At 45.4% G+C, this 25,653-nt stretch overlaps 1 protein-coding gene across 3 annotated transcripts in view; it reads right to left on the reverse strand.

Moving 5' to 3' along the window:
• Positions 1 to 1,142: 1,142 nt before the first annotated feature.
• Positions 1,143 to 25,653, reverse strand: part of LOC140429501 (E3 ubiquitin-protein ligase MARCHF3) — a 135,788-nt gene continuing 111,277 nt past the window's right edge. For all 3 annotated transcript variants that reach the window (XM_072516576.1, XM_072516575.1, XM_072516574.1), the window contains 2 exons: positions 8,789 to 8,998; positions 1,143 to 3,636 (listed from right to left, as the gene is read on the reverse strand). In XM_072516576.1, the coding sequence (XP_072372677.1) occupies positions 3,478 to 3,636; positions 8,789 to 8,998 (369 nt within the window). In that variant the 3' untranslated portion in view covers positions 1,143 to 3,477. The remainder of the gene's footprint in view (positions 3,637 to 8,788; positions 8,999 to 25,653) is intronic.

Here is a 25,653-nt window from a genome sequence, read left to right on the forward strand (position 1 = left end):
CAATCTCCCTAAAGGAGCGTTTGCAATGCAGGAACAATGTCTAATTTCCCATCTGTTCGTTTTAACAATTTGTCCCAGCTGCTGAATGGCAACTTTAGCTGGGTCTTAACTTTAACGGAGATAATTTGAAGGGCCCTATGGTCTTAAGTCATTGAATTTTTAAATGTACTTTGAATTATGCTCTGTTTACTTGAGATTGGGCAAAGTTTGAAATTCTTGAAACTCAAAAGTAATGAATAGTGAGAAAGACAGTAACTGACATTGGGAGGATATAGACAGACTAGTGAAATGGTTATACACATAGCAGATGAAATATAACACCGAAGTAAGAAGTGATATGTTTAGGTAGGAAGAATAAGAGGCAATGCAAATCAATTGTACAATTTAAAAGGGGTTGCAGGAACAGAAAGACCTGTGGGCATGTTAACACAGATATTTAATGGCAACATGACAAGTTGAGGAGGATGTTAACCTTGGATTTATTTAAAAAAGAGCACAATAACAAGGAAGTTATGCGATAGCTTTCTAAAAACACTCATTAGGCCTCTGCTTGAAGCACGGTGTTAAATTCTAGATACCATACGTTAGAATGGATGGAAGAGTTCATGCACAACTAGAATAATACCAGCTTGAAAGACTTCAGTTTTATGGAGATGCTGGAGTTGTGTTCCTTAAGAGCAGAGAAGATGGAGAAGAGAAGATCTGTTAGATGTGTTTAAAATTTAGTTCAAAAAGTTTAATGGGAGCTTGAAAGGAAAAAGGTTCCCAGTGGCAGAAGGGAGAGGAACCAAAGATACCAATGGTGATAAGGAAAAATAAATATGTAAGGAGTTGATTTGCCTAAAAGGGTGTTGGAAGCAAATTCAATACTTACTTTCAGAAGGGATCTGATAAATACTTGAAGGAATAAAACAAATTAAAGGTTACGGGGAAACAGCAGGAATGTGGGACTAATAGTTCCAAAGAACTACCACAGAAAATGGGCTGAACGATCTTCTTTTTTATTGTTTCATTCTATGATTCTAGCAATTGCATGATAAGCCCATGTTTTTAATATTTGCACAAGATTACTGAAAAGGGGAACTAACTTCTTTCACTAACTAAAATAAGGATCAATAATATATAATTAATGCAGGATATCATTTATGTATTTCAAATTTTATTTCCATTACTATTGTTCCTGGTTAATACAAAAATTGTAAATAAATTATTACAGTTGCAAAAGTGAACAACACGGAGAAGAAAATACATAAAACTAAATTTTACTGATAAGCAAATTCATTCACATGAGAAGTTATGGCAATGCATGACTAATAAAGCCATGACCACCGACTTGATCCACATTTGTGGAATACATTGGCAAATCCAATTATTACCCTTCCCTCGAATCCTCCATCTTAGTATTTTAAAAGAAAAGCAATTTGTTTAATATACACATTGAAGGTAAAAAAACAAAATCACATTACTTACACAAGATACATGTAATTTATATAGGAGTTAATAAAATGGCACACAATGTGGATGGCATCTCTCTTTATACATACTTTCCAAGAGGTAGAAATTTAGAGTGTTAAGGTGAATCAACACTTAACTTTAGAAGGGCACAATATCTTGTTCCCTCTATTGCCATTATCCCTAATGTTTTGCATACTTACATGTAGTCAACATGCCAAATTTTCAGGTCAGTTACGATTGTGTCATATTCAGACATTTCTAAATGGAATTTCTAATTTTAAAAAAATCAATGCATTCTTCAAAAAATTGCCTGCCCTGAATGTTTGAACAGGATTATTTGTTTCACCCTATGTTATTTTAGAGTAGAGAAACATCCGAGTATTGGAAGTCACACAATTCTGGAAATTAAAACAACCTGAAAAAATGTCAAAGAATGTGAAAGAAGAAAAAAAAATTGGAAATTTTGTCTGCAGTTGAGAAAATTCATGGCACTGAATTGGAGCTAACTTAGTTACCATTCTGAAACAATATAGATCTGGTAAAACAAAAATAAGTGAATATCTTTTGATTACTATGTTAGCAATACATTGATAAGGCATTATACATTTGACTTGGATATGGCATTATATATTTGATTTGGATATGCATTATACATTTGACTTAATAACATAAACAAAGTCTGTAGTACTGCGTGCGAATCACAATACATTCAGGTTTAATTACTGCTGGTAAAATGTTCCATTAGGTTTTAATATTTCAACATCATTATTATGATGAATTAACTCTTTTCAGATATGCTAATCAGCAATTTTGCAAACAATATAATAATAATCTTTATTGTCACAAGTAGGCTTACATTAACACGGCAATGAAGTTACTGTGAAAAGCCCCTAGTCGCCACATTCCGGCACCTGTTCAGGTACACAATGGGAGAATTCAGAATGTCCAAATTACCTAACAGCACGTCTTTCGGGACTTCTGGGAGGAAACCGGAGCACCTAGAGGAAACCCACACAGACACGGGGAGAATGTGCAGACTCCGCACAGACAGTGACCCAAGCCGGAAATCGAACCTGGGACCCTGGCGTTGTGAAGCGACATTGCTAACCACTGTGCTACCATGCTGCAATTATGCACCAAGGCATATTTGGGACTACGGCACCATGCTATTGATTTAAAGAAATATTTCCAATACAAAATAAATTCATACTGCCTTTTTTTAAAAAATACAAGCATATTACATCCAAAGCAACACTGTAGTCAGGCCTAATGATGCATAACTCAGTCATAACTGCTTAGAATTATCAGTGTAATTAAAATATTAAGGAGTCTTAAAAATTGGGAAACCTGTCCCATATTTCTTTCCGATGGAATGGTTATAAGTATTTCAAAGTGACTATCTACTGCATAGTGGTATCATGATCAACACGCCATAAAATCATTCCACTTGCATAATGTTGTGAAAAAGTTAAACTTTAGGATAATAAGTCAACAAGTATTTTCACAGAAGTTGATATTAAAATTGCATCCCTCCCCATGACAAATTAGGTGATAACCAATTACAGTTAGAAACATTCTAAGCTCTGGAAACTCGACAATTCTCTGAATCTGATGAAACAGGAGCAGAAAATGAAAAGTGATCCATCATCCCCATTTTCGAGAATATTACACAAAATATATATCATTACCATCACGTACATTAGCCAATTAGGGGAAAAAACACAAATGCATAAAGAAATTATCTGACGTTAAAATGAAACTAAATACAAAGTAACATTATCAGCAATGTTTATAAAGGGCTATATTGTAACCCCAATTGTAGTAATAAAAGTTACATAACTTTATGAAAAACTGACAAAATAATCAAACCATCCAAGGCCCATTACGTCGTTGCATTGCGAAACTAGGCTAATTTGTGAGGAAAGCAGGATAACTTGTGAAGAAAGATGACATACTAAATTATTTGGCTTTGGCTAGAGCTCATAGAATTTCCAACTCAGAATCCTATGAGAATGACAGAAGTCATACAATTGTCTCTTTTGAGTTCCTTTTCATTGGATGCAGACCAAGAAGTGATTGTTGAGAAGATGATGCACCCGGTGGCTTTGGGATAAGCACTATTACTCTTTGATTGGTTCGACGCCACTCATTGTATAATCGACAGTGATAACGGAATGAAACCTGGTGGGTTTAAAATAAATTCAGCATGAATAAATTTCCCTCGTATCCCCATGACACAAATAGCAAAAAAGCTAAACCGCAATCTCCTAGCCCAGAAAGTGTTAGACAAAATTAAAATATTCATTCCTAGTCTTGTTAAGGAAATGGTTACTATGAACCAACTTATTGCCACTAAATGCCATCAGCTTACTTAACATACAATACAGCATTTTCAAGAAATAGCAAAAAATGTTCATCAGTTTATGACTAGACTGAAACTGAGGAGATACTTCAACTAAATTATGATTGAAAACTAAAACAGGAGGAAGGATATTGAATTAAAATGATCACATTTTGAGAGTGCTTCCCTCATTTAAAAAAAAAAAAAAATCACTGCTTGCATTTTCTTCCCACTTTAGGGTGCATTTTATCTTGGGGTGACATGGTAGCACAGTGGTTAGCACAGTTGTTTCACAGCCCCAGGGTCCCAGGTTCGATTCCTGGCTTGGGTCATTGTCTGTGCAGAGTCTGCATGTTCTCCCCTTGTGTGCGTGGGTTTCCTCCCAGTGCTCCAGTTTCCTCCCACAGTCCAAAGATGTGCAGGTTATGCTAAATTGCCCTTACTGTCCAAAAAGCTTAGGTGGGATTACTGGGTTACAGGGATATGGTGGAGGTATGGGTTTAGGTAGGGTGCTCTTTCCAAGGGCCGGTGCAGACTCAGACCTGATGGGCCGAATGGCCTCCTTCTGCACTGTAAATTCTATGATTCTATCTCTGGTCATGGCTATGGGGTATTTTTAATGCCCCAAAAACTCTGGCACCTCGAGGCAAGTTTCTGAGACAAGCCCAAGTAAACTCTGACAACACTGCCAGCGTGTTCAGAATTTGGGGACAAGAACAAAGAACAATACAGCACAGGAACAGGCCTTTCAGCCCTCCAAGTCTGAGCAGATCACGTGTCCAATCTAGACCAACAGTCTGTATCCTTCTATACCCTGTCTGTTCATGTGCCTATCCAGATAAGTCTTAAAGGTCACTAACGTATCTGCCTCAACTACCACACTTGGCAATGCATTCCAGGCCACCACCACCCTCTGTGTAAGAAAACTTGTCCCACACATCAGCACTGAACCTATCCCCCCTCACCTTGAACTTGTGCCCCCTTGTAATTATCATTTCCACCCTGGGAAAAAGCCTCCAAACGGTTCATCCTATCTGTACCCCTAATAATTTTATAAACTTCTATCAGGTTGTCCCTCAGCGTCTGTATCTCTCGGGAGAACAATTCCAGTTTATTCAAATCTCCCCTGATAGCTAATACCCTCCATACCAGGCAACATCCTGGTAAACCTTTTCTGTACTCTGTCCAAAGCCTCCACGTCCTTCTGATAGTGCGGTGACCAGATTTGGACACAATATTCCAAATGTGGCCTAACCAATGTTCTATATAACTGTAACATAAGTTTGAGCTTTTATACTCGATACCCCATCCTATGAAGGCAAGAATGCCATATGCTTTCTTTGCCACCATTTCCACCTAACCTGCCACTCTTAAGGATCGGTGGACCTCCACGCGCAGATCTCTGTGTCTCTGCTCCTGATGGTTCTACCATCTATTTTATAGATCCCACCTGATCTACCAAAATGTATCACTTTGCATTTGTCCGGGTTAAATTCCATCTGCCATAATCGCTGCCCAATTTTGCAGCATATCTATATCCTGTTGTATTCTCTGACAATCTTCATCACTATCCACAACTCCTGCAATCTTAGTGTCATTTGCAAACTTGCTGATTAGACACCCTACGTTTTCTTCCAAGTCATTTATATATATATATATATATATATATATTGGAAAGAGCTGAGGTCCCAATACTGATCCCTGCGGAACACCACGAGTTACAGGCCTCCATTCGGAAAAACACCCTTCCACTGCTACTGTCTTCTATGGCCAAGCCAGTTCTGGACCCATCCAGCTAGTTCACCCCTGACCCTATGTGATTTAATCTTTTGCACCAGCCTGCCATGAGGGACCTTATCACTGCAATGTCTGACTTTTCACCTCGCCAGGTGAAACAGCTATATTTTTTTAATGGTAATTGTTATGGGTCCGGGTTTACAGAACCCCAAAGTGTTTCATGGAGTTCAACCCACAACTTTTAATAGATTATGGTGTGGGAAGCACATGGCGTACTCTTCAGGTGTGATACAGCAGCAATGGACAAGTGGTTTTTAAAACAAAACAATGTTTATTCTATGAACTCAAGTTAACCCTTTTAAAACAAACATTGAATATCTTAACACTCATTACTTCAAAGATAACCCCAAAAGACTACAACATTAAATAATCCTTCAAACTGTTCCTTTAAACATCCAAAAGACTTCAAACCTTCAAAAAATAGGAGCACATTAGGTTACATTCAATATATTAATAGTCTTTGGATTGCAGAAATCAACAGACCAACTCGGTTTCATCCTGCAGCTCACAGCAAAACAAACAGACACTCCCAGCTGTGTTCTCAAACTGAAACTCAAAAAGCAGAAGTGAGCTCAGCTCCCCCCCACCCTCTGACATCACTTCAGTAATATGATCAGCACCATTTCTTAAAGGTACATTGCTTAAACATCCATTTTTTAAAGGTACTCTCACATGACAGCAATCAATCCCGATTAGCCCTGACAATAGGTCATAAATTTGAAACATGAACTCTATCATTCTCTATTCTCAGATGCTGCCTGAGCTACTGTGTGTTTCCAACATTTTCGGTCTTGAAATTTTGTTTCTGTCAGCATATTGCTTTTTTGCACCAATATCTGGTGCTTGAAAACAGAAATCTGTCCCCCTTCACATCTCCATAGACTTGCATTTTGCTAATTCATTGCATTTCACACATCGAATACCACATGCGAGTGCACTGGAGAAATTATCAAATGCATCGCTTAATCCAGTAAAGATGAGAATATTACATCACTGTCACAATTTACACCTAGAATGCTGCTATTGGTATTTCAAATCAAATGATAGCTTCAATATAGCTGCTATTAGGGGCGTGTGGAGTGGTTCAGGAGAGAGAAAAATGGCAGGAAAAATGGCTGGAATTGCTATACCCGAATACTCTGGGGAAAGTCTCAGTGGTTTTCAATTTTATCAGTGTTCATATCACAAGTGAGAGGACAAAAACTCTACACATCCCAACAGTTTCCAGTTAAGTGGGTTGGAAACAGAATTTCCTATGCAGGGGTAGTGAATTATAAAAGAGGAAGTGAAGGTTGCAGAAGGCTTGAAGGACCTAGAAATACAGATACAGCAAAAGACTTACATCTATTCAGTGCCTTTTAAGTAGGGAAACATTCCAAGGTGCTTCAATGACCCATAATCTGACAAAAATTGGAAACAACTTTGGATGGAATATTGTGATAGTTTCCTAAAAGCTTGTTTAAAGAGGTAGATTTTAAAAGTTACATTTTAAGGAGGAAACTGACAAGTTCAGGGTAGAAATTCTTCCCAAAAGGAGGTAAACACAGTTTTCAGTGGTAGGGTAAAGGGGATGTATAAAAGGTCAGAGTCGAAGAAATTGAACGTTCTTGGCGGGTTGCAGGGCTGGAGGAGGTTACAGAGCAAAAGGGTGAGCAGTTGGGTGTGCTCAAGCCATGAAAGGGTTTGAACATGAGAATTTTAAAACCAAATAGTGACAAATCAGAAATGGTGGACAATGCACTTCAAAGTATCTCCTGCCATCAATTTCTTCCATCTTTTGAATCAAGGTTTTGTTTGCTGATTGAGCTTGATTTTGAACAGATATTGAAGGGCTCGATCCACTGGCCGCGTTGCGCTCTGACTCGAGCGCGGTGCAGCCGGTGAATCCCAGGAGAGCCCCCTCATGGACTTCCTGGACGTTTACGCGCCTCATGGGATCCACTCAAGTCAGAATCCTGCTCACAAGTGGCGGGACCAAATGTTGCATGCCAAAGTCGGCTTGAAAACCAGCTTCGGTGAACTTACCCGTTATCCACCGGCATCGCGGAATCCACTGGCCTCACCAGCGAGGCCTCAGCTGGGCGCGGTTCAGTACTGGTGCACACATACGTGGATCAGGTGGATGGCACCCAGAGGGTCTACCCAGCCATCGGAGACCTCTCGGTAGTCAGGGTCAGTGCAGGATTGCCCTCTAGCGCTCCCCCTGGAATGTGGGTACCTTAGTACTGCCACCCTGGCACTGCCAAGGTGCCCAAATGGCATTGTCAAATCAGCAGGAGAACTCTTTGGGTGCCAGTGCAAGGGTGTCCATGTGCCAGGGTGGCATAGCCGAGGGTCAGGGCCCGATGGGGGCGATGTCCATGAAAGGAAGGTGGAGGGGAGGTTTGAAGAGTAGAATGTGCAGGACAGGTTAGGGGCCTCTATGAGGTTGAGGTGGTGACGGGTGGGGGTCCTGGAAGGGAGCGGGTGCTGTAAGGGTCTTTGCGGGACCCATAGTGGGGATGTCCTCACTTGGAGGGTGTGGGTAGTGCCCATGTTTGTGGGGGGTGACATTGCCCATGGGTGGGGGACCCACAAGCTCACTTAGAGATCGGGGCAGCCTTTCAAAATGGCAGCCCAATCAGCTCCCCAGAGCTAAAAGAAAATTCGATGTGTGGGTTAAGCCAGTGAGAATCTCCCCAGGGCCCAAAAAAATGACTAAGTGTCATTGAATAGCAGTGGGGAACTCGCTGGCGAAACTCCCTGACAAACCCGTCACAAATGAACTTAGAAATTTTTCCAGAGAGTCGTGCCCCAATTGTCTCAAAATTCTCCTTTTCAGTGAATAGAACGTAGCACAGAAAGGGGTGCAATGCTTCTCATTTTATGAGTAGTCTTCATAGAGACACATGAGGATTATAGTTGTTAAGTAGAGGACAGCTTTGTTAGAGCAATGATTTTTACAAGTTGTTACTGCCCATAAAAGGGTTCATTGGAAACTCTTGTCACTGCAACAATTAAGTGCTGAAGGAGATGGGCACATATACTGACTCATGGAAAATCTTTCAACAAAGCAGAACACAGTTGCTTCATTGCTGTTTATTTCAGCATACTTACTGATGAATATAAAATAGTTAGATCTATCATTATGTTCCAACTATAATACAAAGATTTGTGGCAAATGGCTTTTACAAGAAAATTATAATGCACACTTACTAGAGTCCAAAATAGATAAATAGTGAAGAGTGCAACAGTTAATGCAATGAGTCCAACTGCTTCAAGTCGGCTGCTGAAATGTAGATGGTCCACTGCACCTCGCAAACACAACCAGCCAGAGACTGTGGCCAGAGGGGTTATAAACAGGAAGCACACAATATCTCCAAACAAAGTCCGTTTCTCGTGTCGTGGGCCTGGATTTCTTAACCACTGGGTGGGGTGAGAAAGGGAAACAAAGGTTCAAAACATTTTTGATTTATTCCAGTTAAACAGTTGTTTGCGTTCTCTTAAAAAAGATATGTTCAAAGTCATTCAAAGTCAAGTTTCCTTTTCAGAATCCCTCAATTTTTATTTGTGGGTTCCTAATCTCAATCCCATTCTACATAAAGACATCCAAGTTTTGAACTCAATTTCACACTTGCTTTTAACCGTTTGAATATGATGCATTGAATTTGCATAGGATTTTACAGTAGTTATTTCAGGATACAAATATAGTCTAAGCAGCAAGAATGCGAGGTAAACGAGAATGTTTTCCTGAGTAGGCACTAAAAAATCCTCCAGAATACTGCAATGTCATACCGATGGTCACAGCTACCAAGTTTCTAAGCAAAACAACTCTGGCACAATTTTTTAATCATTGGGAATGCCATAAAGAGGAATAACATGCATCTATTTATTTAATCTTTCTCAAAGTGCTTCATAACTAAAGAAAGATCAGGCAGACTCCTTAGCTCTTCTTCAAAAAGTGCCAAAGGATCTTTTCCATTCACCTGAAGGGCCAAACATAATCTCATTTTATCACATCCAACAACCATTACTTCAAGGTGCAGCACTCCCTCAGAACCTCACTGAAATGTCAGCCTAGGTTATGTACTCAAGTCTAAAACAAGGAGTCAGAAGGTCACATGTTTAGAAGCGAGAATGCTACTTCTGAACTTAAACTGAAGAAGTTTATGTACCTAGGCATTGTGGTTTCAGAAACACCACTGACCCCTCTTCCACATTTGGCTAAAACCGAACTGGTCATATCTGTTATATGACATGGGCAATTATTATTTGTGGGCTTTTGACTTCCGGTTGCGGCGATGACCAGCTAAGCCGCACGTTTCGGCGGCTCCAGCTCGAACGGACCTTCGGGCTCTTTTAAGAGCCCCAACGGGGAATTTTATCGGGACAAAACCCAGTGTGGGGTGAGACAACAAGGAGTCCCCCCCAGCGAAAAAGAAAAATATCGGCGGCGGCAGCCAGTTCTCGAAGAATCCTCGAGGGCAGTGGCAGAAGGAAGAAAGGAGCAAGATGGCGGCGGAGGGAGCCCAGGCAACATGGGGACCGGACCAGGATGAATTTTTAAGACGGTGTGTGGAGCTGCTAAAAAAAAAAAAGGAGGTGCTGGCCCCGATGCTACAAGCAATTGAGGGGCTTAAGGAGACACAAAAGACCCAGGAGATAGAGCTCCGTGTGGTGGAGCAGAAGGTGACTGACAACGAGGACGAGATCCTGGGCCTGGCGGTCAAAATGCAGACGCACGAGGCGCTCCATAAGAAGTGCATCGAAAGGATTGAAGTCCTAGAAAACAGATCACGGAGAAAGAACCTCCAGATCCTGGGTCTCCCCGAGGGAGTGGAAGGAGCTGACGGCGGGGCTTACGCGAGTACGATGCTACGCTCGTTAATGGGAGCCGAGGCCCCCTCGGGCCCCTTGGAAGTGGAAGGGGCCCATCGGGTCCCTGCGAGGAAACCAAAGGCAGGAGAACCACCTAGGGCGATGATCGTGCGATTTCACCGCTTCAATGATAGAGAGGCGGTTCTGAGATGGGCCAAGAAGGTATGGAGTAGTAGATGGGAGAATGCGGTGGTACGAGTGTATCAGGATTGGAGTGCGGAGGTGGCGAGAAGGAGGGCGAGCTTCAATCGAGCCAAGGAGGTGCTGCATAAGAAGAAAGTGAAGTTCGGGATGTTGCAGCCGGCGCGACTGTGGGTCACGCACCAGGAGAGGCATTACTACTTCGAAACGGCGGAAGAAGCATGGACCTTCATTAAAAACGAGAAACTGGACTTCCGGGTGCGGCGATGACCAGCTGAGTCGCACGTTTCGGCAGCTCCCGGTGAAACGGACTGTTGGGCTCTTGATAGGAGCAATTTTGACGGCTAAAAACACTGTGCGGTAAACCAGAAGGGAATCCCCCCTGGATACGGATGAAAAAAGGAGGAGAAAGTGCCCGGATTGCAGTGGATCCTTTAGAACAGCGGCAAGGAAGGCAAGCAAAAACCAAGGTGGCGTCGGAAGGTGGCAGTTTAACATGGGGCCCTGAACAACAAGAGTTCTTGAAATGCTGTGTGGAAGAGCTCAAAAAGGAAATGAAGAAAGAGCTGTTGGCCCCGATACTACAGGCGATCGAAGGGCTAAAGGAGGAACAAAAGACCCAGGAGCGGGAGCTTCGGGTCGTGAAGGCAAAGGCAGCCGAGAATGAGGACGACATACAGGGCCTGGTGGTGAAGACGGAGATGCATGAGGCACATCAGAAACGATGTGTGGAAAGGTTGGAGGCACTGGAGAACAATGCAAGGAGGAACAACCTGAGGATTCTTGGTCTTCCTGAAGGTGTGGAGGGAGCGGACGTCGGGGCATATGTGAGCACGATGCTGCACTCGTTAATGGGAGCGGAGGCCCCGGCGGGTCCGTTGGAGGTGGAGGGAGCATACCGAGTGATGGCGCGAGGACCGAGAGCAGGAGAAATTCCCAGAGCCATAGTGGTGAGATTCCTCCGTTTTAAGGATAGAGAAATGGTCCTTAGATGGGCAAAGAAAACTCGGAGCAGTAAATGGGAGAACACGGTGATCCGCGTTTATCAAGACTGGAGTGCGGAGGTGGCGAGAAGGAGGGCGAGCTTTAATCGGGCCAAGGCGGTGCTTCATAAAAAGATGATAAAATTTGGAATGCTGCATCCGGCAAGACTGTGGCTCACATATCGAGGAAGGCACCACTACTGTGAGACGGCGGATGAAGCGTGGACTTTTATTGTGGAAGAAAAACTGGAATGAGCGGGTTATTAAAAAGAACGTTTGAACAAAGTGGTGGGGCGAATGTGGGGGGCGAAGAGGGGGGTTAAAAAGGGGGGAAAAAGAGGAGTTTTATGTACTAATCCTGTGATGTGGTAACTTTTCTCTCTTCCACAGGTGGTGATGGGGGGAGGAGGGGAGGTGGAGGAGATGGGGCGTTGGCCATTGGGGGCGGGGCCAAGGGAGAAGCGCGGGCTTGGTTCCCGCGCTATGATAATCATGGCGGGAATAGAGAAGCAGGAAGGAGGGGGCGTCGCATGGTGCGAGCCGAGGTCACGGGGGGAAGCCGAGGTCGGCCAGAGTTTGCTGACTTCTGGGAGCAACATGGGGGGAGTAATTACGCTAGCGGGGGATCTAGCAGGGGGGGGTGGGAGGGGGGAATTACTGGGTTGCTGCTGCTGAGGAGAGGGGGGAGCTGGTATGGGAGGGGATGGGCGGGGGGGGCATCGCCTGGGGGAGATACAGCTGCGTGGGAACCGGGTGAGGAGCTGGAAAAAGGGGATGGCTAATCGACAAGGGGGGGGTAGGAAGCCCCCCAACCCGGCTGATCACGTGGAACGTGAGAGGGCTGAATGGGCCGATAAAGAGGGCACGGGTACTCGCACACCTTAAGAAACTTAAGGCAGATGTGGTTATGTTACAGGAAACGCACCTGAAACTGATAGACCAGGTTAGGCTACGCAAAGGATGGGTGGGGCAGGTGTTCCATTCGGGGCTAGATGCGAAAAACAGGGGGGTGGCTATATTAGTGGGGAAGCGGGTAATGTTCGAGGCAAAGACTACAGTGGCGGATAACGAGGGCAGATACGTGATGGTGAGTGGCAAACTACAGGGGGAGACGGTGGTTTTGGTAAACGTATATGCCCCGAACTGGGATGATGCCAATTTTGTGAGGCGGATGCTAGGACGCATTCCGGACCTAGAGATGGGAAAGCTGATAATGGGGGGAGATTTTAATACGGTGTTGGAACCAGGGCTGGATAGGTCGAAGTCCAGGACTGGAAGGAGGCCGGCAGCAGCCAAGGTACTTAAAGATTTTATGGAGCAGATGGGAGGTGTAGACCCGGAGATTTAGCAGACCTAGGAGTAAGGAGTTCTCGTTTTTCTCCTATGTCCATAAAGTCTACTCGCGAAGAGACTTTTTTGTGCTGGGAAGGGCATTGATCCCGAAGGTGAGGGGAACGGAGTATACGGCTATAGCCATTTCGGATCACGCTCCACACTGGGTAGACTTGGAGATAGGGGAGGAAACAGGAGGGCGCCCACCCTGGAGAATGGACATGGGACTAATGGCAAATGAGGGGGTGTGTCTAAGGGTGAGGGGGTGCATTGAAAAGTACTTGGAACTCAATGATAATGGGGAGGTCCAGGTGGGAGTGGTCTGGGAGGCGCTGAAGGCGGTGGTTAGAGGGGAGCTGATATCAATAAGGGTACATAAAGGGAAGCAGGAGAGTAAGGAACAGGAGCGGTTGCTGCAAGAACTTTTGAGGGTGGACAGACAATATACGGAAGCACCGGAGGAGGGACTGTACAGGGAAAGGCAAAGGCTACATGTAGAATTTGACTTGCTGACTACGGGCACTGCAGAGGCACAATGGAGGAAGGCACAGGGTGTACAATACGAATATGGGGAGAAGGCGAGCAGGTTGCTGGCACACCAATTGAGGGAAAGGGGAGCAGCGAGGGAAATAGGGGGAGTGAGGGATGAGGAAGGAGAGATGGAGCGGGGAGCGGAGAGAGTGAATCGAGTGTTCAAGACATTTTATAAAAAATTATATGAAGCTCAACCCCCGGATGGGAGGGAGAGAATGATGGGCTTTTTGGATCGGCTGGAATTTCCCAAGGTGGAAGAGCAGGAAAGGGTGGGACTGGGAGCACAGATCGAGGTAGAAGAAGTGGTGAAAGGAATTAGGAGCATGCAGGCGGGAAAGGCCCCGGGACCGGATGGATTCCCAGTCGAATTCTACAGAAAATATGTGGACTTGCTCGGCCCGGTATTGACGAGGACCTTTAATGAGGCAAAGGAAAGGGGACAACAGCCCCCGACTATGTCTGAAGCAACGATATCGCTTCTCTTAAAGAAGGAAAAGGACCCGCTACAATGCGGGTCCTATAGACCTATTTCCCTCCTAAATGTAGATGCCAAGATCCTGGCCAAGGTAATGGCAATGAGAATAGAGGAATGTGTCCCGGGGGTGGTCCACGAGGACCAAACTGGGTTTGTGAAGGGGAGACAGCTGAACACGAATATACGGAGGCTGTTAGGGGTAATGATGATGCCCCCACCAGAGGGGGAAATGGAGATAGTAGTGGCGATGGATGCCGAGAAAGCATTTGATAGAGTGGAGTGGGATTATTTGTGGGAGGTGTTGAGGAGATTTGGTTTTGGAGAGGGGCATGTTAGATGGGTGCAGCTGTTGTATAGGGCCCCGGTGGCGAGCGTGGTCACGAATGGACGGGGATCTGCATATTTTCGGCTCCATAGAGGGACAAGGCAGGGATGCCCTCTGTCCCCATTATTGTTTGCACAGGCGATTGAGCCCCTGGCGATAGCGTTGAGGGGTTCCAAGAAGTGGAGGGGAGTACTTAGAGGAGGAGAAGAACACCGGGTATCTTTGTATGCAGACGATTTGTTACTATATGTGGCAGACCCAGCGGAGGGGATGCCAGAAATAATGCGGATACTTGGGGAGTTTGGGGATTTTTCAGGGTATAAATTGAACATGGGGTAAAGTGAGTTGTTTGTGGTGCATCCAGGGGAGCAGAGTAGAGAAATAGAGGACCTACCGTTGAGGAAGGTAACAAGCGACTTTCGTTACCTGGGGATCCAGATAGCCAAGAATTGGGGCACATTGCATAGGTTAAATTTAACGCGGTTGGTGGAACAAATGGAGGAGGATTTCAAGAGATGGGATATGGTATCCCTGTCACTGGCAGGGAGGGTGCAGGCGGTTAAGATGGTGGTCCTCCCGAGATTCCTCTTTGTGTTTCAGTGCCTCCCGGTGGTGATCACGAAGGCTTTTTAAAAAAGGATCGAAAAGAGCATCATGGGTTTTGTGTGGGCGGGAAGACCCCGAGAGTGAGGAAGGGATTCTTACAGCGTAGCAGGGATAGGGGGGGGCTGGCACTACCGAGCCTAAGTGAGTATTATTGGGTCGCTAATATTTCAATGGTGAGTAAGTGGATGGGAGAGGAGGAGGGAGCGGCGTGGAAGAGATTAGAGAGGGCGTCCTGTAGGGGGACTAGCCTACAGGCTATGGTGACAGCCCCATTGCCGTTCTCACCGAGGAACTACACCACAAGCCCGGTGGTGGTGGCTACACTGAAGATTTGGGGACAGTGGAGACGGCATAGGGGAAAGACTGGAGCCTTGGGGGGGTCCCCGATAAGAAACAACCATAGGTTTGCCCCGGGGGGAATGGATGGGGGATATGGAATGTGGCAAAGAGCAGGAATAACACAATTGAAAGATCTGTTTGTAGATGGGAAGTTCGCGAGTCTGGGAGCGCTGACCGAGAAATATGGGTTGCCCCAAGGGAATGCATTCAGGTATATGCAACTGAGGGCTTTTGCGAGGCAACAGGTGAGGGAATTCCCGCAGCGCCCGACACAAGAGGTGCAGGACAGAGTGATCTCAAAGACATGGGTGGGGGATGGTAAGGTGTCAGATATTTATAGGGAAATGAGGGACGAAAGGGAGACTATGGTAGATGAACTAAAAGGGAAATGGGAAGAAGAGCTGGGGGAGGAGATCGAGGGGGGGCTGTGGGCAGATGCCCTAAGCAGGGTAAACTCGTCGTCCTCGTGTGCCAGGCTAAGCCTGATTCAGTTTAAGGTATTACACAGGGCGCATATGACTGGAGCACGGCTCAGTAAATTTTTTTGGGTGGAGGATAGGTGTCGAAGGTGCTCGAGAAGCCCAGCGAATCATACCCATATGTTTTGGTCATGCCCGGCACTACAGGGGTTTTGGATGGGGGTGACAAAGGTGCTTTCAAAAGTAGTAGGGGTCCGGGTCGAACCAAGCTGGGGGTTGGCTATATTCGGGGTTGCACAAGAGCTGGGAGTGCAGGAGGCGAGAGAGGCCGATGTTTTGGCCTTTGCGTCCCTAGTAGCCCGGCGTAGGATATTGCTAATGTGGAAAGAAGCCAAGCCCCCGGCGGTGGAGACCTGGATAAATGACATGGCAGGGTTTATAAAGCTAGAGCGGATTAAGTTCATCCTAAGGGGGTCGGCTCAAGGGTTCACCAGGCGGTGGCAACCGTTCGTCGAATACCTCGCAAAAAGATAGATGGAATGGAAAAAAGAAGGCAGCAGCAGCAGCCAGGATCAGGGGGGGGGGGGGGGGGGGGGGGAGAAGGAGGAACCAGAAGGACTCAGGGTTGTTAATATATACTGTATAATATGTATAGGTCGTTGCTACAGATAATTATATATTGGACTGTTAAATTATATTTTTGGAGAGTGTTACTTGTGATAAGGCAGTTGCCAATTAGGGTTAGTTTTCATTTTTGTTATTTATTATTTATTCATTTTCTGTTTATAAAATAGGTCATTGTTATTTGTGTTGTTATAATATTGTGTAAAGGATGCACAATGTACTGTGTTGGTTGACCAAAAATTTTCAATAAAATATTTTTAAAAAAACGAGAAACTGGATCAGAACTGAGGGACTGATGTTGGAGGGGAAACAACAATGCTGATGTATATAGAAATGTAAATTGGGGGGGGGGGGAACATTGAGAAATGTGGGCGCCGGTGGGGGGGGTGGGGAGGGAGAAGAGACTCAGGCGGGGGATGGGGAATGGGAGTGGGGCGGCAGAGGGAGCTGCGCCACGAGGGGCGGGACGGCTCTAGAGAACACAAGGTTTCTTTTTCTTGTTCCCGCGTCAGAAAGATGATGGCGGGAAGATAGGCGCAAGGTGGATGGGAGTTCCTCACACGGGGGGGGGGGGGGTCAAGGAGAGAGCGGGAGAAGCCGGGGTCAGTTGAAGTCACTTGACTTTCGGAAGCAATATGGGAGGAGTAACCAAGCTAGCTGGGGGCCTAGCGGGCGGGGGAGAGGAGGGGCGGGGGGGGGGGGGGTATAACTGGGTTGCTGCTGCGGAGATCGAGAAGGAACTGGTAAAAGAAAAGGTGGTCTGGGCGGGAATGCGCCGCCTGGGGGACGGGTGGGTGCGCGGAACCGGGACGTGGGACTGGCCCAGAGAGGGTGATGACTAGTCGACAGGGGAGGGGGGCGGGCAGCCCCCCAGTCTGGCTGATCACGTGGAACGCGAGACGCCTAAATCGGCCAATTAAGAGGGCCAGAGTGTTCGCGCACTTAAAAGGACTGAAGGCAGACGTGGCCATGCTTCAGGTGACGCACCTGAAGGTGGCAGACCAGGTTAGGTTAAGGAAAGGATGGGTGGGACAGGTGTTCCACTCGGGGCTGGACTCAAAGAATAGGGGGGTGGCCATATTGGTGGGGAAACGGGTGTCATTCGAGGCTAGGAACATTGTAGCGGACAGCGGTGGCAGATATGTGATGGTGAGCGGCAGACTGCAGGGAATGGAGGTCGTGTTGGTTAATGTATATGCCCTGAATTGGGATGATGCGGGATTTATGAAGCGGATGCTGGGACGTATCCCGGACCTGGAGGGCTGTTTCAGATCATGCCCCACACTGGGTGGACCTGAAACTAGGAGAGGAGAGGGAGCAGCGTCCACTCTGGCGACTGGATGTGGGATTATTGGCGGATGAAGGAGTCTGCGGAAGGGTGCGGGGATGTATCGAAAGATACCTGGAGGCCAACGACGACGGGGAGGTCAGAGTAGGAGTAGTATGGGAAGCACTAAAAGCGGTGGTCAGGGGAGAGTTGATCTCCATCAGGGCTCACAAGGGGAAAACGGAGGCCAAAGAAAGGGAAAGACTACTGGGGGAGATTTTGAGAGTAGATAAAAAAGATGCGGAAGTCCCCGAATGAAGGACTATACAGGGGGAGGCGACGACACCAGACGGAGTTCGATCTGCTCACCACAGGGAGGGCAGAGGCACAGTGGAGGAAGGCACAGGGGATGAGATATGAATATGGGGAAAAGGCGAGTCGCCTGTTGGCCCACCAGCTGCGAAAGAGGACAGCGGCGAAGGAGATAGGGGGAGTTAGGGATGAAATGGGAGCCACGGTGCGGAGAGCAGGGAAGATAAACGAGGTGTTTAAGACCTTTTACGAGAGGCTATATAGGTCCCAACCCCCGGAGGGAAAAGAGGGGATGCAGCAGTTTCTGGACGAACTAAGGTTCCCGAAGGTGGAGGAGCAGGAGGTGGCAGGCCTGGGGGCGCCAATTGGGGTGGACGAGGTGACCAAAGGGCTGGGGAACATGCAGGCAGGGAAGGCCCCAGGACCAGATGGGTTCCCAGTGGAATTCTATAGAAAATATGTGGACTTGTTGGCCCCGCTGCTGGTAAGAACGTTTAACGAGGCCAGAGAAGGAGGGACCCTACCCCCGACAATGTCGGAGGCGACGATATCGCTAATCTTGAAGCGAGATAAAGATCCGCTGCAGTGCGGGTCCTATAGGCCTATCTCATTGCTAAATGTGGACGCCAAGTTGCTGGCAAAGGTGCTGGCAACGAGGATGGAGGATTGTGTCCCGGGGGTGGTGCACGAAGACCAGACAGGGTTCGTAAAGGGGAGACAATTGAATGTCAACGTGCGACGGCTATTAGGGGTGATAATGATGCCCCCAGCAGAGGGGGAGGCAGAGATAGTGGTGACAATGAAGGCATTTGATAGGGTGGAGTGGGAGTATCTATGGGAGGTGCTGAGGAGGTTCAGGTTCGGGGAGGGGTTTGTCAGCTGGGTTAAACTCCTCTATGGGGGCCCCAACGGCAAGTGTGGTCACAAATCGGCAAAGGTCGGAGTATTTTCGACTACACAGGGGAACAAGACAGGGATGCCCGCTGTCCCCATTACTGTTCGTGCTGGCAATTGAACCACTGGCCATAGTGCTGAGAGACTCCAGAAAGTGGAGAGGGGTGGTTAGAGGGGGAGAGGAACACCGAGTGTCACTCTATGCGGATGACCTACTGCTGTATGTGACGGATCCAGTGGGGGGGGATGACAGAGGTCATGCAGATATTGAGGGAGTTTGGAGATTTCTCGGGATATAGGCTTAACATGGGAAAGAGTGAGCTTTTTGTGATACACCCTGGGGACCAGAGTAGAGGGATCGATGGCCTGCCGCTAAGGAGAGTGGAAAGAAACTTCCGATACCTGGGGATTCAGATAGCCAGGAGCTGGGGAACCTTACACAGACTCAATCTGACACGGCTGGTGGAACAAATGGAAGAGGATTTCAAAAGGTGGGACATGCAGCCGCTGTCACTGGCGGGCAGAGTGCAGGCAATTAAGATGATGGTCCTCCCGAGGTTCCTATTTGTGTTCCAATGTCTCCCTACACTGATCACTAAGGCCTTCTTTAAAAAAATAGATAGGAGCATCACGAGCTTCGTGTGGGCAGGGAAGGCCCCGAGGGTAAGGAGGGGGTTCCTACAACATAGCAGAGACAGAGTGGGACTGGCGTTGCCGAATTTGGGCGACTACTATTGGGCCGCCAACGTGGCGATGATTCGTAAATGGATGATAGAGGGAGAGGGAGTGGCGTGGAAAAGGTTGGAGATGAAGTCCTGCAAAGGGACGAGCTTGAAGGCGCTGGTGACGGCGCCATTACCGCTCTCCCCAAAAAGTTTACCACGAACCCAGTGGTGGCAGCAACATTAAGTATCTGGTGGCAATGGAGGCGACAGAGGGGTGTGCTGGGAGCCTCGGTGTGGTCCCCGATCAGGAACAACCGTAGGTTTGCCCCAGGGAGGCTGGACAGAGGATTACAGAGCTGGCACCGGGCAGGAATCAGGAGAGTGGGAGACTTATTTATAGATGGGGCGTTTGCGAGTTTGGGAGCGCTTGAGGAAAAGTATGAGCTGCCCCTGGGAAATACCTTTAGGTATATGCAGGTGAGAGCGTTCACGAGACAAGTGGTGAGGGAATTTCCGCTGCTCCCGACACAAGGGATCCAGGACAGGGTGCTTTCGGGGGTGTGGGTCGGGGAGGGCAAAGTGTCCGAGATATACCGGGAGATGAGAGAAGAGGGGGAGGAGCTGGTGGACGAACTGAAGGGAAATTGGGAATAGGAGCTCGGGGAGAAGATTGAGGAGGGTTTGTGGGCTGATGCCCTAAGCAGGGTAAATTCCTCTTCCTCGTGTGCCAGGCTTAGCCTGATCCAATTTAAGGCGCTGCATAGAGCACACATAACGGGAGCAAGGTTGAGCAGGTTCTTCGGAGTGGAGGACAAGTGTGGGAGGTGCGGGGGAAGCCCGGCGAACCACACACATGTTTTGGTCGTGTCCGGCACTGGAGGGGTATTGGAGGGAAGTGACGGGAGTGATCTCAAAGGTGGTGAAGGTCCGGGTCAAGCCAGGCTGGGGGTTAGCTATATTTGGAGTAGTGGATGAGCCGGGAGTGCAGGAGGCGAAAGAGGCCGATGTTGTGGCCTTTGCGTCCCTAGTAGCCCGGCGTAGGATTTTACTCACGTGGAAGGAAGCGAAACCCCCCGGCCTGGAGACCTGGATAAACAATATGGCGGGGTTCATAAAATTGGAGTGGATGAAGTTTGCGCTGAGAGGATCGGCTCAAGGGTTCACCAGGCGGTGGCAACCGTTCCTCGACTATCTAGCGGTACGTTAGGGGGAAGATAGATAGCCAGCAGCAGCAGCCCAGGGGGGGTGGTAAATTGTTTGTGTTCTAGATGGGGAGAGGGGGTGGGGGGAGCATTACTTAGTGTTATTTGGTTAGTTTACTATATTATTTAAACAATGTTATATAGCAGGTATCATGCTACCATTTTTGATGATTTGTAAGGGAAAAAATGGTGTTTGAAAACTTTAATAAAATATATTTTTAAAAAAAATTATTTGTGGGCTTTTGATTGGGCCTGTTTAGATCTTTAACACCAGGTTGTCTGAAAGTAATTTCCAAAATGACAGGAAGTGTAAGAAACATTTTTTGAAAGGGTCATAAAAGATGTACAATAGTGACAGAAATGTTAAATTATTGTAAAATTGAAGTTAAATAGCAGAGGCAGAAAACCAAAGGAAGTGAAAATTGGAGTGCAGAGATGACAGGGCAAGTAAAATTTCCCCATAGACTTGAAAAACTTCCCTTTTTGAATTTATATCCAATTTCCTTTTGAAAGTTGTATTGAATCGGTTTCTAACATCCTTTCAGGCGGTGCATTCCAGATGATAACAATTTACTGCATAAAATAATTTACTCACATTGCCTTCGGGTTCTTTTGCCAATCGTCTTAAATCTGTCCTCCGATTACTAATTGTCCTGCCAGTGGAAACAATTTTTCCTATTTACCCTCGTCAATTCCCTTAATTTTGCACACCTCTATTAAATCTCTCCTCAACCTCCTCTGTAGGGAGAAGTGTCTCAGTGCGTGTTATTTCTGCAGATAACAGATGTCCCTCATCCTTCATTACTCTCCCTCTCTCTCAGCCTTTTAATATCAACTCTCCCAGGGCAAATTCAATTCTACAAGATAACATTTTAGCAACAGAATCCTGCTTGGTTTGTCATAACATCAGTAATGCAATAAATTTGGTAACAGGCATCTAGTCTCCTGCCTGTAGAAACTATTTCTCTGAATCTACTCTGTCAAAATCCCATATAAATTTTAATTCATCTATTAAGCCTCCTTCTTTACTCCAAGATGTTGAATCCCTACATTCTCAATCTTTCCATATAACTAACATTCCCTATCTACCTCCTCCAAGCCTGGAAATCCTTCCTAAAGGGCAATGGCTGGAATCAGCACAATACTTCACCAGAGACCGTTCTTGATTTTGATATTCCCAGTTTAAGCCAGAAGTCCCAAATATCTTTTTCAGAACTGTTATAAAGGAATTCATTGAATCAAAAATAAACTTACATGCTGAAAGCCACCAAATTAGTTTTAAATGACTGAAACAGCATTCCAGTGACTTAAAACAGTAGTTTCTAAGATGGCTTAACATTTACATCACTGTACCTTGCAAATTTCAAAGCCTTTGAAAGGTCTGCAAGAACTCTCACCCTAGAGGAATGTGATTGAGTCACATTGGATCGATTCACAGAACTTCAGACAACTGGATGAGGAACAAGCCATTAGACTCTGGCTGCAAGGAAGCCTTGCTGCCATAATTTATTTAAGATGAAACTATAGACTTGGAATTCACTAATCATGACCATGTTTCCGCAATTGGTCAGTTTTAAGAGAGCGAGGGAGAGGGTGCAAGAGGATGAGCAAGCAACATGTAACAAGCCAACTAACCATCTTTTGCATTTAAGAAATGGCTTTTCTCCAGGCCACAGAACAGATGCCAAAGAGACACAAACTCTATCCAGTCTACGAGCTGGAGTCCTGTCTGCTGTTTGACCATTCCCATGCCGTCAACATTCTAACAATGAACCACCAGCTGGTGACTCCATAATAACGTGCAGGAATCGTCCTTAAATTGTATCGATACAGAATCCAGAAGGGCTACTGGGCTTCACCTGAAACCATCCAAGTCGCCACTCTATTAGACACTTACTCTTTTACTGGACTCTTTTTAAAAAAAAAAAAACTACTTAATTTACTTTTCCACTCTAACGTACATGTGTATGTGCAAGAATATTTGAGTGTGCGCGCGCCTGGAAGTTAGAGCATTATTAATTTTCTATAGACTGGCTAAGTACAATCAATTTGTTTTTATTGGTACCGTGGTTAGCACTGCTGCCTCAAACTCCAGGGATCCAGGTTCAATTCTGGCCTCGGGTGACTGTGTGGAGTTTGTATTTTCCCACCGTGTCGGCGTGGGTTTCCTCCGGGTGCTCCAGTTTCTTCCCCCAGTTCAAAGATGTGCAGGTTAGGTGGATTAGCTATGCTACATTTCCCCTTAGTATTCAAAAGGTTAAGTGGAGTTACAGGGATAGGATGGAGGCGTGGGCTTAAGTAGGGTGCTCATTCCAAGAGCCGGTGCAGACTCGATGGGCCAAATGGCCTCCATCTGCACTGCAGGCATTCTATGATTCTATTCTATTTTTGAAAAACGTACAAGCAAATCTGTCCGTGTGCATCTTTTATAGTCACAGCACATAAACAGTTAAGTATTTATTGAATTGGCAAGCACATCTTTATTCAAAAATCTGTTGCAGGGAAATGAGGAGTGGGAAAAGAGGGGAAGCATTCTACCCCTCCTTAACATTACTCCCGTCAATTTGCCCTCACACCTTCAAAGATTCCAGCATGCAAAATCCCCTATCTCTTTTCTTGTAAACCCTTTAAAATTGTGCCATTCGGTTTAAAATAACTTTCCCCATTCTGTCTCCAAATCACTTATTTTTCTTTTTATCGAAATGAAGAGTTCGCAGAATTTTAGAAAATTCTTTCTGGACCAGTTTTCTAAATTGTCTAATGAAAGTTACAGTTGAACCTGCCTCCAACATCCTTTCAGGCCGTATTTGTGATCATAACTTGCTGAATAAATTTCTTCTCAAAAGTGATGCTGGTCTCAGAACAAGTCCAATGCCGCCTTGGCCACAGAAATATGTTTGCATGCTTTCATGTTGTGCCACAGAAAGTTCCATGCAGCAACATACATCCTGGTTTCTTACACATACTCATGACTATCACAAACCACACTCGGGGATAGAAATTTGCCCAATAATTTTTGCTGTGTAATCTTCTACTCAATGCTCTCTTGATGCTGACAAAGATTAGAAACATACTTGAACCGTGGTCAGGAATCCATATTTTAGCACTTGGTTCCAAAAGGTTTTGGCATCAGTTTTGCTCCCACGCAACTGTGTGACAATTGATCTAGAATGGAAGTCAGCATTCGTAATAATAGATAAAGCCCAGGGCTTCAGTAATATTGATATAGGCAGTAGCCACCAAGTGGGATTTGAATTTAGGCAACACTCTTATTTAGCTAACCAACTGGTTACAAATAATAAATTGAACAGCAGTGTTCTCATCAAGGGATTGCAATCATTCCCCCCAAAAATCTCCAGAATAAGATAGGGCCAGTCAATAGTGGAAAATCAAATGTCCAAAACAAAAGTAAAAAAAAAAAATCATCAATCTCCCCACCCCAATTCACTCCTGCATATTCCTTTGAGCCAACATCAATAATATTTGGGGGTGGGGGGGGGGATTATTCCATAGTTCTGACATGCCATTTTGCAACCTTTACAGCGGTGTAAATCCAGCTTAATTTGACATTGTGGGCTTTATGCAATAGATTTGCAATATCCTAGCGGGTACAGAATTGCATGCTGCACATGTTACACAATTCAGCACAAAAATATAAGTTCAACTGAATGATCTGGCAATACTTGGATTACAAGAGGCTGTACTTTGAAGATAAAGGCTATTGTGATGTAACTATTTCTTCTTAACCCAAATAGGAGCTTTAAAATTAATAATCTTCAAAACAAATATTAATTAACCACTATTTTTTAAGAATTCAAAACTATCTTACTTTGAAGGTGCTGCAATGCTTGAAAACAAAAATATCGCAACTATTGTTTTACAACTTGGAAATATAATGTGACTTTATCCCTCCATTAAAAAAAATACCATTAGTAACTTTTCCTTGATGCATCACAAATTAGAAATTTTGAAAGTCTGAATTATCGTTAATTGATGAAACTGGATTTACTTGGCCAAAGTACCGGCTAGGTCAAACATGCTTATTTCATGAAGACATGGAGATTAGGCAATTAAAATTTAACTTTTTGCTTGACAGAGAAGCAGCCAAGCTAGACCAACTCGAGTTAAACTTAATAGTTTTAAGAATAGGGCGATCAGACTATAAAATATGACAATAGGCTTAAAATCAGTTGAGTTTGAGGCTACTCATACCCATTTTACACTGTTCTTACATGGATGGTGCTGTTCTGGATTTAGCCATTAAACAATCCCGTTTAGTTGCTTCACTTCCCCATAATCAAAAATGCTGAAGTATACAACATACTGCTTCAGCACAAAACAGCAGAATTAACCCAAAATAAATCATGGTAAGAGTGCCTTGAACTCGATGTTGCCGTGTAATTTTGTGAAGTCCAGTTTGTACAGACTTATAATCAAGTAGTCTGCAGTCATTTAGTGGTTAGTTATACTGTATTTCTTGATGTTCTTACTTTAAATTTCAATCTTGAAAGCATTTTCTCGGGAGTAGAATTGCTCAATTAGTTACTCTGCAGAAAATAGTGTGCATAGTGGACCCACATCTCTATTAAAATATACTGACAATTAATTCTATGGGAAACCCCCAAATTGTCCATTTCCAAGTATCGACTCATATTTCACATTAATTTGATAAGATTCTAGCCATCATGCTTTTAAAACTGAGGTACAAAAAGCTGATTACCATCAACTCCTCTTGCTCCCATCTCTACTGTATTGGTTGATGTGAGGCACTGTTTAACCTGGCAACATGAGCAACACCACCTGGAACATGCAGCCTACAAATTTATGGGATCGGAATACAGTATTGGCATATCCATAGCCAATAGCCCAGTTCACATTAACAATAAGTAATTGCAATGAAGGGCAGCACAGCGCAGTGGTTAGCACTGCTGCCTCACGGTACCGAGGTCCCAGGTTCGATCACGGTTCTGGGTCACTGTCGGTGTGAGTTTGCACATTGTCCTCGTGTTTGCATGGGTTTTGCCCCCACAACACAAAGATGAGCAGAGTAGGTGGATCGGCTAAATTGCTCCTTAATTGGAGAAA

The sequence above is a fragment of the Scyliorhinus torazame genome, chromosome 9, assembly GCF_047496885.1.
Source record: "Scyliorhinus torazame isolate Kashiwa2021f chromosome 9, sScyTor2.1, whole genome shotgun sequence".
Classification (NCBI taxonomy): Eukaryota; Metazoa; Chordata; class Chondrichthyes; order Carcharhiniformes; family Scyliorhinidae; genus Scyliorhinus; species Scyliorhinus torazame.